General features: G+C 39.5%; 1 protein-coding gene across 4 annotated transcripts in view; it reads left to right on the top strand.

The window, feature by feature from the left end:
- The window catches only part of LOC120556187 (multiple epidermal growth factor-like domains protein 11), a 182,714-nt gene that overhangs the window by 159,335 nt on the left and 7,762 nt on the right, over positions 1 to 15,617 (top strand). For 2 of the 4 annotated variants that reach the window (XM_039795619.1, XM_039795618.1), the window contains exons 17-24: positions 2,733 to 2,861; positions 3,542 to 3,670; positions 6,621 to 6,749; positions 7,976 to 8,104; positions 9,926 to 10,159; positions 12,312 to 12,466; positions 14,061 to 14,130; positions 15,057 to 15,110. In XM_039795619.1, the coding sequence (XP_039651553.1) occupies positions 2,733 to 2,861; positions 3,542 to 3,670; positions 6,621 to 6,749; positions 7,976 to 8,104; positions 9,926 to 10,159; positions 12,312 to 12,466; positions 14,061 to 14,130; positions 15,057 to 15,110 (1,029 nt within the window). The remainder of the gene's footprint in view (positions 1 to 2,732; positions 2,862 to 3,541; positions 3,671 to 6,620; positions 6,750 to 7,975; positions 8,105 to 9,925; positions 10,160 to 12,311; positions 12,467 to 14,060; positions 14,131 to 15,056; positions 15,111 to 15,617) is intronic. The other 2 variants (XM_039795620.1, XM_039795621.1) reach the window with 2 other exon arrangements.

Below are 15,617 nucleotides of genomic sequence, written 5' to 3'. Positions count from 1 at the left end.
CAAATCTACCCAGCATGCATTGGGCGGCGATCGCAGGTGATCGATTCTGCGCAGACCTGGCTCATCTTGAACGAGCCTATTGTGTCATAAATTTGCAACGCAAACACTCATTAAACATTTAAAAGTTTGGTATCAGGAGATAAGGTCAAGCTAAATGCCAGCTCATAATATTTATAATAACTTTTAAACTTTGAGCTGTTTAACATTTCTCATGACAATAACTCTGACTCTTTCTGTTCGGCCTAGGGAGGTAACTCTGTGGAGCTTCTGTGCATTAAGTTTTATAAGATACTTTTAACTTAATAAAGTTAAAACCACACTCTTAGTAGTAGCAGTATGTCTTCTCGTTTTAATTGGCAATAAATCAAAAAACCCCAGAGCACATTAATATATTATCAGGCTTGTCAGACGCTACTGTGTCTGTGTCTCAATATTTTATCAGTGTAACTACATTTGAATCTGGATATAAAAAAGTAGAAGTATTACATCCTTAAGCAACAGGATGTGCATTTCCCTAAAATGATTAACTGAAAAACAAACTTCTTTTAGACCCTTTATAGGCGCTGCGGAAGAGAAACCTCAAACGCAGTTTTCTGCAGAGACGCTAATCACATTAGAAACAGTCTGTAGTGTTGATTCATTTCAGAACATTATACATATACGCTACCGGTCAAAAGTTTGGGGTCACTTAGAAATTTCCATTCCAGACAGAATACCAGCTGAGATGAGTTGCATTGTTTTTTTTAACCAGGGCAGCAGTTTTCAGATTACATTATGTGCTTAAATAATCGCAAAGGGGTTCTCGACTGTTGTAGAAAGAAGTGGCTGATCTTTAATGCAATATCTCCATTGCCCATTATCAGCAACCATTCATCCAACGTTCCAAAGGCACATTCTGTTTACTAATCTGATATCATTTTAAAAGGCTAACTGAGAAAACATTGGAGAACCCTTTTGCAATTATAGAAGCACAAACTTTTGACCGGTAGTGTAAATAGGTATGTTTCAAAGCAATATGCAATCAGATTGCAATTATCCACTACACTACTAACTATCCAGTTAAAGATAAGTACAATAATTGTGATTAACATGAGTTTTGTACTGAATGTTATTGAAAGAGGTCATTTGATTTTCCTTGAATCCTATTCTCTTTACATTTTGTACAGTTTTCTTCCGATGTGTTCTACGTTTTATTATTTAAAACATTTGATAAGTTTTGATCTTCTCGTCTCTCCCACTCCGTGATTACAGTTGGAAAAATATGTATTATATATAATTGTCCCTCATTTACTTAGTTCAAGTGTCCTTAAACCTTTTATTAAGATTGATTTTTGTACTGAAGTATATTCTGATGTTAATACTTTTGTACTTTTACTTAAAGGGTAACTTCCGTTTTTTCCATTTTCCAGCCTATTTTCCTATGTTTTTGTGTCTAAGTGACTGATGGGAACAACAATCTTTGACATTGGTCCAGTATTAAGAGAGATCGCTGCAGTCTGCAGCGGAGAAACAAGCTACAATGTAAGTTAATAGGACAACTGTCCAGATTGTATTTACCTTCACAAAAGTGCTCGTTCTGGCGCTGACAGGCTCAGATTATTATTCAAGTGTCTGACAACATTATGGAAAGGATTTCAAAGCAGGTCGAATTTTCTGTTAAAGAGTAAGATCCTTTTTTTAAACATAAAAACATCCACAAAATTGCATTCGCTGAAGCCACCATTTTAGCATTGTAAAATACACTTCATTCAAAGTCGACAGACACAAAATAAAACGAAAAGCCGTTTTGAGTCGTCTTTCCAATTTCCCAACCATCACAACTCTAGTTTGGGTTGAAATACACACATAGTTTACCGAGTTATATGTGAAAATATGTTGGCTCTAAACACGCTAAAAGTATTGCTTCTTTAAATGGAGTCTGGTGGTTTTAGAGCTAGCGACTTCAGAGCAGTTTCTGGTTAAACAGAAAGGTCTCAAAGAGGTTTTAAAGGTCTGTCTCTGTAGGGATCCTTTCCATAATGTTGTCAGACACTTAGAATATTAATCTGAGTCTGTCAGCGGCAAAACAGCACTTTTGTGAAGGTAAATACAAGCTGGACAATTGCCCAGTAAACTTTTGTAGTTGAGCTAATTGTAGCTCGTTTCTCCGCTGCCGACTGCAGCGATCTCGCTTAATACTGGACCAATGTCAAAGATTGTTGTTCCCATCAGTCACTTAGACACAAAGGTTGAAAAAACTGGTAGTTACCCTTTTAAGTACACTTTTTAATGCAGGACTTTGACTTTTAACATAGTATTTCTACACTGTGGTACTACTTTTACTTGGGTAAAATATTATATTATATATATATATTTTTTTTTTAGTTAATGTGTGTTTTTATGTTTGCACCATAGTAGCACTTTTAATGTAATTGTAAGTATGTACTTAAAATGACAATAAAGTCAGTTCTGACTCTGATATCTGACTACTTATTCCCCCCCAGGTATTGTCATAGTGACCAGGGCCACACCGAATCTGCAGATGCAGATTATCCGCAGATTGTCCTCAGATTTTAAACAACAAAAAAAACTCAGAATGTTAACACATCTCCACCCGGAACAGAAATACAGATTTATATTCTGGATCACTGCTGAAAACTGTAAAAACAAAAATCGTCAGATTTCGTTTGGGTCTGATAATGACTAACAGTCATCATAATATCCAACTTTATATGTTTGTGCGTCCCCGACAGTGTGTCCCAGTGGGAAGTACGGTAAAGCCTGTGCTGAGGCGTGTTTGTGCACCAACAACAGCACTTGTAATCCTATTGACGGCTCCTGCCAGTGCTACCCCGGATGGATCGGCGCCGACTGCTCCAAACGTGAGACGCTACAGATATTCTCTCTTCCTCGTTCACACTCACTCCTTTCTCTTTCTCACCTCAGCACTTATCGACCACTTGAGTTGAGTTGATCGGGAACCAATCAAAGACAGCTGAAAGAAAAAAAAAAAAACATAAAGGCAATTACTCCATCGCCTCTGACATTAATTATCCAGGCTATTATAGTTTAGAATTTTTGATTACATTTTACTTAGTTTTCAGAGTGTTTTAGTTTCGCTTATGCAGAATGATTTATTATATTATATTTTTTATGTTTAGTTTTAATTTTACAGTAGTTTCAGAGTTGTTTTGTTAGGGCCAGGTATTTGGGTCAGAAGTGACATATACATAGAAAATACATGGTTGGACAAGTGTGTAGGAATATGGCTTTAATGTTTAATCTTTATGCTACTTTAGTGTCTGATGGGAAGCAATTGAGGCGCAGCGCCATCTCCTGGAATTTCAATGTCAACTCTCTTCAGTTTCTGTAAAAAGCAAATGATTTACATTCATTTTTATTTTTATGAGTTTTTTAGAAATATATTTCACTGCTTATTTTAGTTGTAGCTTTTGTTTATTATAATAACCCTGGTGTGTGTTCATCTTATTATTTCTGTGTGTGTGTGTGTGTGTGTGTGTGTGTGTGTGTGTGTGTGTGTGTGTGTGTGTGGTATTGGCAGCGTGTCCTCAGGGCTCGTGGGGTCCAGACTGCATCCACACATGTAACTGTCACAACGGAGCCCAGTGCAGCGCCACAGACGGAGAGTGTATCTGCGGCCCTGGATGGACGGGACTCTTCTGTACTCAGCGTAAGACACACACACACACACACACACACACACACACACACACACACACACACCCCTAATAGGGGAAACACTCTCTGGCTGCTGTAAGGGCACATTAACGATGCACTCTCATTTTTTGCAGTGTTAGTCACCGAGTGGCTTGAATATCTCATACCTGCACCTCCATCTAGTGGCAGATTAAAAAACTACACGCTTGAAGACATTTATTCCTTTATCTCCTTAGATTCCTTCCTCCTTTCTTCCTCCTCCTCCTCCTAGAAACTAGTTTGCTGCCACTATTTAAATACTCTTAAACAATAATTAAATAGCTTCTCAGTTTCCTTTGTGTCAGGAAACTAAATCATATCCTTTCTGTCATATTTCTGCAGTCGGCAGCGGCGAAACAAACTACAATGTAAGTTACTGGGGGAATTGTCCAGCTTGTATTTTCCTTCACAAAAGTGCTCCTTTTGCCGCTGACAGACTCAGATTATTATTCTAAGTGTCTGACAACATTATGGAAAGGATTTCTAAGGAGGTCGAACTTTCTGTTAAAGAGTAAGATCCTTTTTTTAAACATAAAAACATCCGCAAAATTGCGTTCGCTAAAGCCACCAGACTCCATGTAAATAAACAGTCCTTTAACATCGTAAAATACACTCCATTCAATGTCGACAGAAACAAAACAAAACTATGAAAAGCAGACCCGAGGAGTCAAGGCAACAGACATTTAACAAAACTAGTGCAGAGCCCGTTGAAAATGTGCCTGTTTGGAACGGGCGATTGCTTGGCCTGTGGTATTGCTGCTTGTAGAATTCATCAAAACCAAATTGTAGCCTACACCAAAATTACTTACAGAAGGACCCCAAACCACTTCAAATGCAACTCCCTTTATACACATATATAGAGAACGTTGCGGATTCAGAATGTAATCACAAAATATCACAATGAAAATGTGGATTAATCAGACATTAGCTGGCTCGGTCACATCAGTGTGATAAGGCATTTGTTGTAAAATGGTGCTGCGGCTCCTTTAAGAGAGCTCAGTGCGTGTGGGGGTGTGGGGGGGGGGTGTGGAAAGTGGGCAGAAGAGAGATAGAGAAAGAGGAAGCAGACGTGTTGTATGCAACCAGAGCAGAGTTGGTGGAATAAGTTAAAGTTTTGTACACAGTGTGTGCGGTGTCTGAAATATTCCCCAGACTGAAAGCCAAATCCTTCCTATCGGTCATAGTAATATTTTACTCAATATATCAGTTGCTGAAATTGGGACAAGGTGACATCACTTACACAGTCTAATGTCTAACACTGACCATGTTTACAGCTTCCAGTAACAGAAGCTTTAAGCAAACCCCCAGTTTATTATTAGCCGTATTAGGTAAACCTCTGAAGAAATCAACAAAATGTGAACATGCACAGGTGTTTGTTATGAGCGACTGTTGCATTGTAAAAAATATTCTTGTATATATCAGTATAAAGGGTCAAAGCTGACCCCAAAAGTAATTCTATTTAATGGATGTTTACAACAGACAGTTAGGGTAATCATTTAAAGTTAGCATTGATTTCTTCTGCACATTAGTTTGGTGTATTTTTGGGTTGTTTACAGCCTGTGTGAACATTGTGTTCCTTGATTTGTTGCTGCTTGCTGCTGCGTCCCCAGAAACAAGGAGGAGGGAAGACGAACAGCCACTCCACAGCGTCTTCGGGAGTAGTTATTTAAATCTGCCTGAAATTCAAACTGAGTTTGGTTTAATCTGCAGAGATGATCCATGTCTGTCCCACTGTGACAGAACAGATAAGACAATCACAGGAAAGCTGCTTCCAAAATCATCTCCAGATTAGTGGATCATCTCTCGGGTCTGAAGAGTGGAACAGCTGGTGTTGAAAAGTGGCACTTGTCCAACAACCTATTTGAGCCCTTCTTGTTCTTTTGAATGTGCCTGGTTCAGAGGACTCAAATAGGCATTGGGTCCACGGATTTCTTTCTTTTCTCTTTCTCATTCAGATGTCATAGTGTTTTACGTTTTTTCTGCTTTTAAAGTGTCCTTACCAGATGGCTTACAAGGGTTCAAATCAGAGAAGAAAAGGAAATGAAATAGAAAAAAACACATGAATTCCAAGTCACTATGCAGTTCTTTGGCTACACACCAAAGAACAAAGACTGAATGACAGCTCAGCTCTTCTAAACCAGCTCATACCACTTCTGCTTCAATCAGCTGATTGTCAAAAGGGTCCCAAGATCGGTGAACAGACACAACCCCACTAGATTATAATTAATCTAGTTTTACTCTGAAAACAGTTTTGCAGAATTCATCAAAATGAAAGTTAATATCACAATCATAATTTTGGCTCCAACATTAGATTAGATAGATTTTTATTGTCCCGAAGGAAATTTGTCTTGGACAAACAAACAGTATCTGCTGCTACATACAGACAGACAGACGTACATATATACATACAGTACATGCATACTGTACAGACAGACAGACATACATACATACTGTACTGATAGACATACATGCATACATACGTACATACATGCATACATACATACATATATACATAAATACATACGTACTGTACAGACATACATACATACATATATATATATACATACAGACAGACATACGTACATACATACATACATACTGTACAGACGTACATACAGTAAATAGATACATTCATATATACATACATACATACATACATACATACATAGATATATACATACATACATACATACATAGATATATACAGACATACATACATACATACATACATACATACAGTACACAGTCACAGCCTGTTGCATCACTTTGCATGGACATGCTCATGTTGCATACAGAGACTGCCACTAGCCAACACAATTGCACACTGCCCATTGTACAACAACAACATCCTATTTTGGTCATTGAACACACGTTTGTGGAGATGTTAGGGACGTACGGTACAGTTGCTGTGTGTTTGTCTTCAGGCTGTTCTACAGGATTCTACGGCTCTCAGTGTGCTGAAGTGTGCCGCTGTCAGAACGGGGCGGACTGCGACCACGTCAGCGGACAGTGTTCCTGCAGGACGGGCTTCATAGGGCAGAGCTGTGAGCTCAGTGAGTGTGTGCACGTCTCTACATCAGCACATCTAGACTCGAGGTTGATCGATGTCTTCAACATCATCATAAAATACTGATGCTGTTTATCACGATACAATCTGTTCACACATTTCAACAATAATGAAAAATATCTGATCGTACTTCATATTAAAATGCATTTTAAGGGAATTAACAGTAGCTATAGCTTTTAGATAGTTAGCTATTGATCCCACTAAGAGAAATTAAGTTTTACAGCAGCATAGTAAAGATAGAGGGTGATATGACAAATTACAGTAATATGTAATAGGATATAAAGTTTCTAATGAGTACAGTATATGATTTTTGCATTAATGCTGTAAAGTTCCTCTTCAGTATTTGTACTTAAGTGACATGACAACACTGCACGTGTAAGATGTGTGCATAAGGGACTGTTCGTTATTTATTTCAGGGGCCACCGGAGGAGTTTTGGGACATTTAGTCAAAATAGACATGACCCTCCCCTCGCCAGTAGTAATTTTTCTATGATCCCCCAAAACAATTTAAAAAAAAGGCATGACCTTCCCCCCAACAATTTATCGATACCTTCTGCGCTGGTTTGCGATTGGCAAAAATATACAGATTACCATTGGTTTTTTTTACAGCCATGACGTACATGATTAAACCTCTGCATTCTCATCGTACACATCCCACTCCTCAGTAGATTTACTCACTAACATTGTTGTGGAAACACAATAAGCATGGAAACTAAATGCACACTTCCTGCATTACTGCATTACGTCAAATACTAAGTTACTCCTCTAGTAAACTAGTATTCACATTAAATAAAACAATAAAACATTGAGACCATTCAGCAAAGCACTCTGGGTAACATTCAACACACAAACTGGTTGCTATGGACTCGTCACTAGGCTTCCTTCACTTCGCCATTTAAACAAAGTGGAATAAACGTATAAAAGTCCAAATCTACACAAAACCACAATCAATTAGTAAGATGACATCAAATGTGGCATGTAGGAAACCTGTACTGCCAAACCTGTGCACCAAACAAGCCACTTTGAAATTTTGCTGTTTCTATGAATACAAAAGTTGGGTAACCCTCCCCCACACTCTGGACAAAAAAAAATTGGATGACCCTCCCCTCAACAAGGAATAAAAGAATATATTTTCCTCCGGTGGTCCATTCCATAAATAATGAACAGTCCCTAAGCTGTGAAGATGTATTAACCCTGTGCTCCTGCGTCCAGAGTGTCCTGCGGGGACGTTTGGCTACGGCTGCCAGCAGCTGTGTGAGTGTATGAACAACGCCACCTGCGACTACGTGACGGGAACCTGCTACTGCAGCATCGGCTTCAAAGGCATCCGCTGTGACCAGGGTGAGCGCTAATGTTCCCTGCACGCTGGGAGAAAGTGTGTTTGATGCTGCTTATTTCTGTAGGTTCAGATAAAATGTAAAGAAAATAAGATGACAGGGGAACACATATATATATATATATATATATATATATATACATTATTTTAGAGCTTAACTCTTGTGTCAAATTTGACCCGTTTTCAAAGTTTTTAATATCACACATATGGGTTTCTTACAACCAAATTGCCCCAAAATAACTTATGCGTGCATATAGGTTGTATGGGACCCATACAATGTTCTTCACAGGTAAAATGAATGATTACTTCCAGTGAATTTGGGGTGTTTTATTCAATTTCATATCATTTGAAAAATATCGGTTTAAATGGTTTTAGAACAGTCTCCTGACTAAACTTTGACATAAACCAGTCTGGCATTCGCATTCCTCTGATCTTAACTATTAGTCAAAATAATTCATAATTTCTGCTTTTTTTCTAACTCAAAAATTAGGTAAAATGTCATATAAATTAGGTTTAATGATGATGATGGTAAATAAAAAAATAAAAAAGCGTTGAAAAAAGTGACAAAAATGTCGGAAAAAGCCCCCCAAAAAGTTCATTTTAAAATTTTTACCCGCAAGGACAACAAGTTCATGGTCGACAGGAAGACAACACAAAGGTTAAAAAGAAGAATACAAGAGCACAAGAGTTTCTGTCAGATGAAGAGTTCTCTGATGGACGAACATGTCTGCAGGATTTGTTCTTCATTCGACATTTAAGGAGAACTTTTTTGTCTTATTGAACTTTTTTTTTCTTTTCTTTTTTTTTTTTTTGCAGATTAGTTAGTATTGCGTGTATGTGCTTTGATTTATTTGTGCATTTAAAAAGGATTCTTCTGAGACAAATGTCTTAAGTTTAGTCAGCACGTGCATACAAAGACAAATAATGCATCACTTAACGAAAAATCTTTCTTAAGAGACACAGTAGTGTGTGGGGACGCTGAAAAAGTGCTGAAAGCAACAGGTTAATGTACAAGTTTTCAAAAGAACTGGTTTTCTACAAACAAAAACTTCGGCCATCACAGATTGAGTTTAGTTACATCCCAAGAATAAAAGTCCACAGCAGGGATACTTAACTCGCTCCTCACAAATCTACATTTAATTGTCATGACCCTTGTCGGACCCACATTTATAGCAGTGTTTGCAGAGGTGATGTAGTTACATCAAAGTCCTGCACTGTTAACTGTTCATGTTATTTTGTCTACCCCATGCAGATTTATAAGACAAAATACTAGAGTATTACTAGAGAAACAGTACATTAAAGCTGCTGTAGGTAGGATTGCGCAGATCCAGGACTTAGCCAAAAAATGTGAACATCGACAACTTCTCAGTCCCTCCCCCCTTTCCGCTAAAGCCCAAAACGGTCCCCCAAGCCCCTTTCCCCACGACGGAGAATGAATGCGTGTGCATGAGCAGTGAGACACCTCCCTGGCCCTGATTGGTGCATCTGAACAGGGAGCGGTGGATTTTTGCAAATCACACTACAGGCTGTAGGTGGGGCCAGAGGAGTCGGATTTGTTTTTTAAATGACCTGCTTCACGTAGTTCTACTGGAACATAGGGGTCAGTTTCAGCAAATAGGACAGGATGTTAGTTTTATGCCTTACCTACTGCACCTTTAAATGAAATGCAGTATTACGTAAAATGTGAGGACTTTTATTTTGAAACTCAATCACAATAAAATACAGGAAATATGAGGATTGTTGTAAGCTATATAGCTGTCCGTCATGTTAGTTACAGGAGTTCAGGTGCTGTGTGTTGACCTGTTCTGGGTCCCTGTTTTGCTCAGCGGCTCTGATGATGGAGGAACTGAACCCTTACACAAAGATCAGCCCGGCTCTGGCATCAGAGCGCCAATCAGCCGGAGCCGTGCTGGGCATCATCTTCCTGCTGCTGCTCATCATGGCCATGCTGGGCCTCGTGGTCTGGTTCCGCTATCGGCAGAGAGAGAAAGGCCAGCGCGTGCCGAGCGTCACCTACACGCCCGCCCTTCACATCAACTCCGCCGACTACTCACTCTCAGGTAAGACGTCCGTATCTCTGGGTCTTTTTCTTCCTTCCAGGTGCTTTTCTTTATTCACAGCAACACAGACTGGACAACCTACATATACTACAACTGGAAGTGGTTATTTACACAGACCGTGTATAAAGATGGACGACTCGTCTCCACTTCCTCCCGCTGTACAAAAGTGAAGCCAAAATATCCCGGATTCGGGCACCGCTATCTTGTAATTTTGGAGCCACACCCACTCGACCAATCGTCAATTACAGCTATCAATCATGATGTTGATGATGCGTCAAATAATTAATAAAAACCAAACTGATCAGAAAATACTTAATACTTGCACAAACATCAGTGAGATGTTTTGCCACTGTTCATCACCCCCCCAACCGGCCCCGTCAGACACCGCCTACCAAGAGTCTGGGTCTGCCGAGGTTTCTTCCTAAAAGGGAGTTTTTCCTCGCCACTGTCACAATAGCCACTGCTAATGCTTGCTCTTGAGGGAATTACTGTAATTGTTGGGGCTTTGGAAATTATAGAGCGGTCTAGACCTACTCTATCTGTAAAGTGTTTCAAGATAACTCTTGTTATGATTTGATACTATAAATAAAATTGAATTGAATTGAATTGAGATCAGAACTACCTAAAATGACAGAAACCATCTTTGGGAAACATTTATTTAACGTTTACTTTGATTTATTTGTCCCATCCGCGAACATGGAGTGGGCAGGGTTTATGACCTATACTGCAGCCACCAGGGGGCGATCCAGATGTTTTGGCTTCACTTAGACAGTCTATGCATCTCCCCGATTATTTGTCGTTAAGTCGTTACAGAAGAATTGTGAAAAAGAGCCCCGAGCACAAGGGACCGCCTTCCAATTGTTATTTTGTTTGATAAATGACATTAACAATTAATCAATAATGGAAAATGGTTGTACATTGATCAAGTAATTATTTCAGCACTGACCTACGCTGTATGATAATATGAATGTGAGTGTCTGTGTAGCTCTCTCAGGAATTCGCAGGTTAATTTTTTTTTATAAATGCTCTACGACAGTGTTTGTCATATGTCCCCCTAGGGGTACTTTGGAGGACTGCAGGGGGTACGTGACATTTTTTGCAAAATGTTTTTCAGTTACATGGCTGTAGTCTTTTTTTTTCCAAGTTTGTCACTTTTTTCTAAGTTTTTGTTGCTGTTTTTGAAGTTTGTCACCTTTTTTTGAAGGTTTTGTTTTGACCTATTCTTGCCTTTCTTCCTTACTTTTTTCTACTGTCTTTTTTCTTCTACGTTTTTTTTCTGCTTTTTTAAAGGTTTTTGTCACTTTTTTCGAAGTTTGTCACTTTTTGAAATTTTTTGTCACTTTTGTCGCCCTAGTGTTGCCTGCCTTCTTTCTACTGTTTTTTTCCGAAGTTTTTATTACTATTTTCGACCTATTCTTGCCTTACTTCCTTACCGTCTTTTTCCAAGTTTTTGTCGTCTTTTTCCATCAGTATTTAAATGTTTTCCAGGTACAAGGCTGTTGTTTAGTAAATCTATCGCTGACATCGCTGTATTCTTCATCTTATATAGACTTTTTTTTTCTACCAAAAATTATTCGTGCTGGTTAGGGGGTACATGGCTTAAAAAACAGTTCAAAGGGGGTACATTACTGAAAAAAGCTCAAGAACCCCTGCTCTACGAGACTGTGGTTCCTTCTCTTGGTTCCAGGTGGACTTCCTTCATTTTAATTTGCAACTTTGGGCTTTCAGAGCATCTTTAAATTGTTTTGTTTTTTGTCGACAAACAGGCTAAAGATATTACATTTAGAAATACAATAAAATGGCAAATGTTTGGCATTTTTGTCAGATCGACATAAACGATTAATCAATTATCGAAAAACATTGTACATTAATCAAATAATTATTTCAGCACTGACCTACACTGTATGAGAAGATGAATGTACTGAATGTCTGTGTAGCTCTTACCCTTCCATCACCTTAAACAGGAATAAGCAGGTAAAGAAAATGAATGAATGTTCTACGAGACTGAAGTTCCTCATCTTGGTTCCAGTTGGACTTCCTTCATTTTAATCTGCAGCTTTGGGCTTTCAGTGCTAAGGTACCTTGCGTGTGCACATGCACGTTATGTTATGTTGCTGATGTGAGAACATGTGCTGATGCTGTGTGGTGACAGCAGGGCTGCAGTGCACAGGTCTGCTCGCCTCTCCAGAGTCCTCTCCCAGTAACAGCTCTGCAGGCCGCTGCTTCTCCAACCCCAGCTACCGCACCCTGGGGCCCTGCACCTACGCCGCGCACTACGCCAAGCCCCACAAGAGACTCCCCACCAAGGTGAGTCCAGGGGCTTCCTGACTTGTACTTGTACTCAGCATGCTGAGAAGTATTCTGCTGAATGCTGCAGATGGGATTCAGCTGCAGATTGGTTTATGTAGAGGTATTTCAGATTTCTGAGTATGCAAGAGATATTCTGTATAAAAAAAAAAAAGTTTGCCCTTGCCCAGAGTTTAAAGTCCGGCGCAAAATGAACCTAGGGGTTAATCACATAAGAGTACAGAGTCGACCGTTCTCTGGGATATGTTTTCATGCTAATCCAATGTGACCAGTTTTAGCCCAAACCGCTAATTAGCTTAGAACGCTAGTTGTCGGGCAGAGGGTAAACTAAAAAGAAATTGCTATTTCTATACCACTAACAAGGCTAAAAATAGCACCACACTTCCACGACGAATGCCGTGCTTGAGCTATGTTACTGGTTACATGGCGGTCGTGGTTCGACTGGTCGTGACTGCTTTCCCAAGATGGCGCCCACCTGTATACGTGAACGGTACTGTCTTTCTAAACTATCTTTTTAATAAACTGTCTGTACACTTACAAAGTTGTTAAAGCTTCGTTTTACATGTAGGGACCCTCATTATGCTACCGTGGAAGTGTGGTGCCATTTTGAGCCTTGTTAGTGGTATAGAAATAGCAATTTCTTTTTACTTTCCTCCACGACTAGCGTTCTAAGCTAATTAGCGGTTTGGGCTAAAACTGGTCACATTCGATTAGTATGAAAACATATCCCAGAGACATCCCAATTGTCCTTTAAAGGAACACGCCGACTTATTGGGAATTTAGCTTATTCACCGTAACCCCCAGAGTAAGACAAGTCTATACGTACCCTTCTCATCTCCATGCGTGCTGTAACGCTGTCTGACGGCTCCAGCGGCATCAGCCCATCACAGAACAGGCAGGTGAATGGTTCAAGTAATCCTACTGCTCCGAATAAGTGACAAAATAACACCAACATGTTCCTATTTACATGTTGTGATTTGTAGAGTCACAGCGTGTACAAAAAACAGCCTAACATGAGACACAGCCATCTTCTAACCGTAAACAAACCGGGAACTATATTCTCAGGCGGAAGAATATAGTACTTGGGCGGAGTGATATGCTCGCAGCAAGCCTGTCTGAGAATATAGTTCTGAATATAGTCCTTACCTAGGTACTGTCAGGGCCCGCCCTAATACTCTGCTTCTGACTGGCTAGTAGTCCTTACCTAGCTACTGAGCATGTGCGACTCCCAACTAAGATGGAACAGAAGTGAGATGTCTCACTCTGTAGCTAAAACACACAAAAAAAGAGCTCAACACACAGGGTGAAAAGAGGAGCTGCAGCAATGTGCAGTACAACATAAATATGGTGTTTTTTGAAAATTAAACCATGTAAACCTATTCTGATATAACCTCTAAATACAATTTATGAACCTGAAAATGAGCATAATATGAGCACTTTAAATAAACTAATTTTCTCTTCTTTAAACTCCTAATGTATATCCTACTACAACATCCTGTTTCATCTTCAGAGGGATGATGCGTTTAGTCGTTTCTTTACCAATGTTTTCAGTGTGTGTTTTCTCATGTGTTCTCACTCTTTGTGTGTTTTCCAGAGGAAGACAAAGAAGCGACACAGGAACAGTGCTCCAGAGTGGGGGGCCTACTGTAACCTCAGCGAGCTGGGTCAGTCCCAGTTTCTTGTTGTTGTTTTCTGTTGTCTCTGCGTCCTCAGCCAGTTACACTTCCCCCTAAATCCCACCGGGCGCGTCTGCTCTGTGTAGCAGCGGTGCCGTAGCCACCAACAGCAATCCCGGCGAATCGAGACAATGATTAATGAATTGTTTATTTTCGTGTCTGGCCGCTTACACGGCCCATCCATTATAGGATTATTCAGACACATTTTAAATTAACACTTTGCTAGAGCTGACACAAAACTAAATATAATATATATCGTACAAGTATAAAATTTACAATTCAAAACCAAATTGCAGCAATTGATGTGGGGACGCAGCGTCCCCACATCAATTGCTGGGATCAAAAGCAAATGCATAATACAGGTTACATCAACTCTACATTTTCCTCCAGTTTTTCTTTTTTGTAAATAGGATTAATAAGATTACCCTCACCCACCCTCCCTATACACCTATTGGCAGTTAGTATGTTCACACAAAAAAAAACATTTCTCAATTATGAATGTACATTCTCACAGCTATGCATCAATATTCTTTCAAAGTAAAAGCCCACATATGTCTGTAACATATTAGGTGGCTCAAATTCAGCAATTATTTACAATGTGTCAATGTGTGATCAATGTGTGATCAAATACCGACAGAAAAAAAGAGAGAGGGGGGGCAGGGGGGCCACAAATCTTTGATCCTTGTCGTTCATACCTGGACTAAATTGAAGAAACCATTCAACTATGTAGACTACTTACTTTTAGTAGAAGCACTAATAGCTAGGAAAGATGACCAAAACGACAACATCTGTGAGTTGGGCAGGCGAGACGGTGTAGTGTCAGGCGTGGCGGGCGACAGATACCAGTTGCATTCAAGAGAATGTAACTGAATATGAATGTTTGTTTTGACCTTTTCTCTCTGGCTTCTGTGCAGGCGTTTACTGCATCGACCGGCGCTACAGCTACCACGTGGAGCCGCGCTACAGAGGTACAGAGTGAGCCAGACTGCCAGTCCTCCGTTCCCTCAGCCAACGACCTCCTCTACCTCAGCTTTTCTTCTTCCTCATTAATCCGCTTTTCTTCAGGCTACTGTCTGTTCACCTGAAGTCATCCCTCCTGTAACTGCCCATTAGCGAGCTACATGTGTTAGACCAGACAAGAAGAGCCTGGCAGATTCAGACATTATTTTTTGCTTAAAACTGAAATGTAGGGCTTATTGTCTAAATCTGATGAATATTATCAGCAAATGGAACAGAAATATCTCTCATTTTTGACCAAATGTAAATTATATTAGTAGAAAGTAAATTCCGCAACCGAGAAAATAATACTAAGCAGGATATAGAGTTCTTCTAACTCCTCATCCTCTAAGGTTAATGAATGGACATTATCTTTTCGATTGTGTATTGTATTATTAGAAAAATTAGAAAAACAGATGACTTTCAGGACAAAATGTTTTTTTTATAGCAAAGAAAACAATTTTTTAATGACTGGATAC

Source organism: Perca fluviatilis, chromosome 3 (assembly GCF_010015445.1).
Source record: "Perca fluviatilis chromosome 3, GENO_Pfluv_1.0, whole genome shotgun sequence".
Lineage (NCBI taxonomy): Eukaryota > Metazoa > Chordata > Actinopteri > Perciformes > Percidae > Perca > Perca fluviatilis.
The sequence above is the reverse complement of the archived record's forward strand: the minus strand, read 5'-3'. Positions and strand labels throughout refer to the sequence as shown.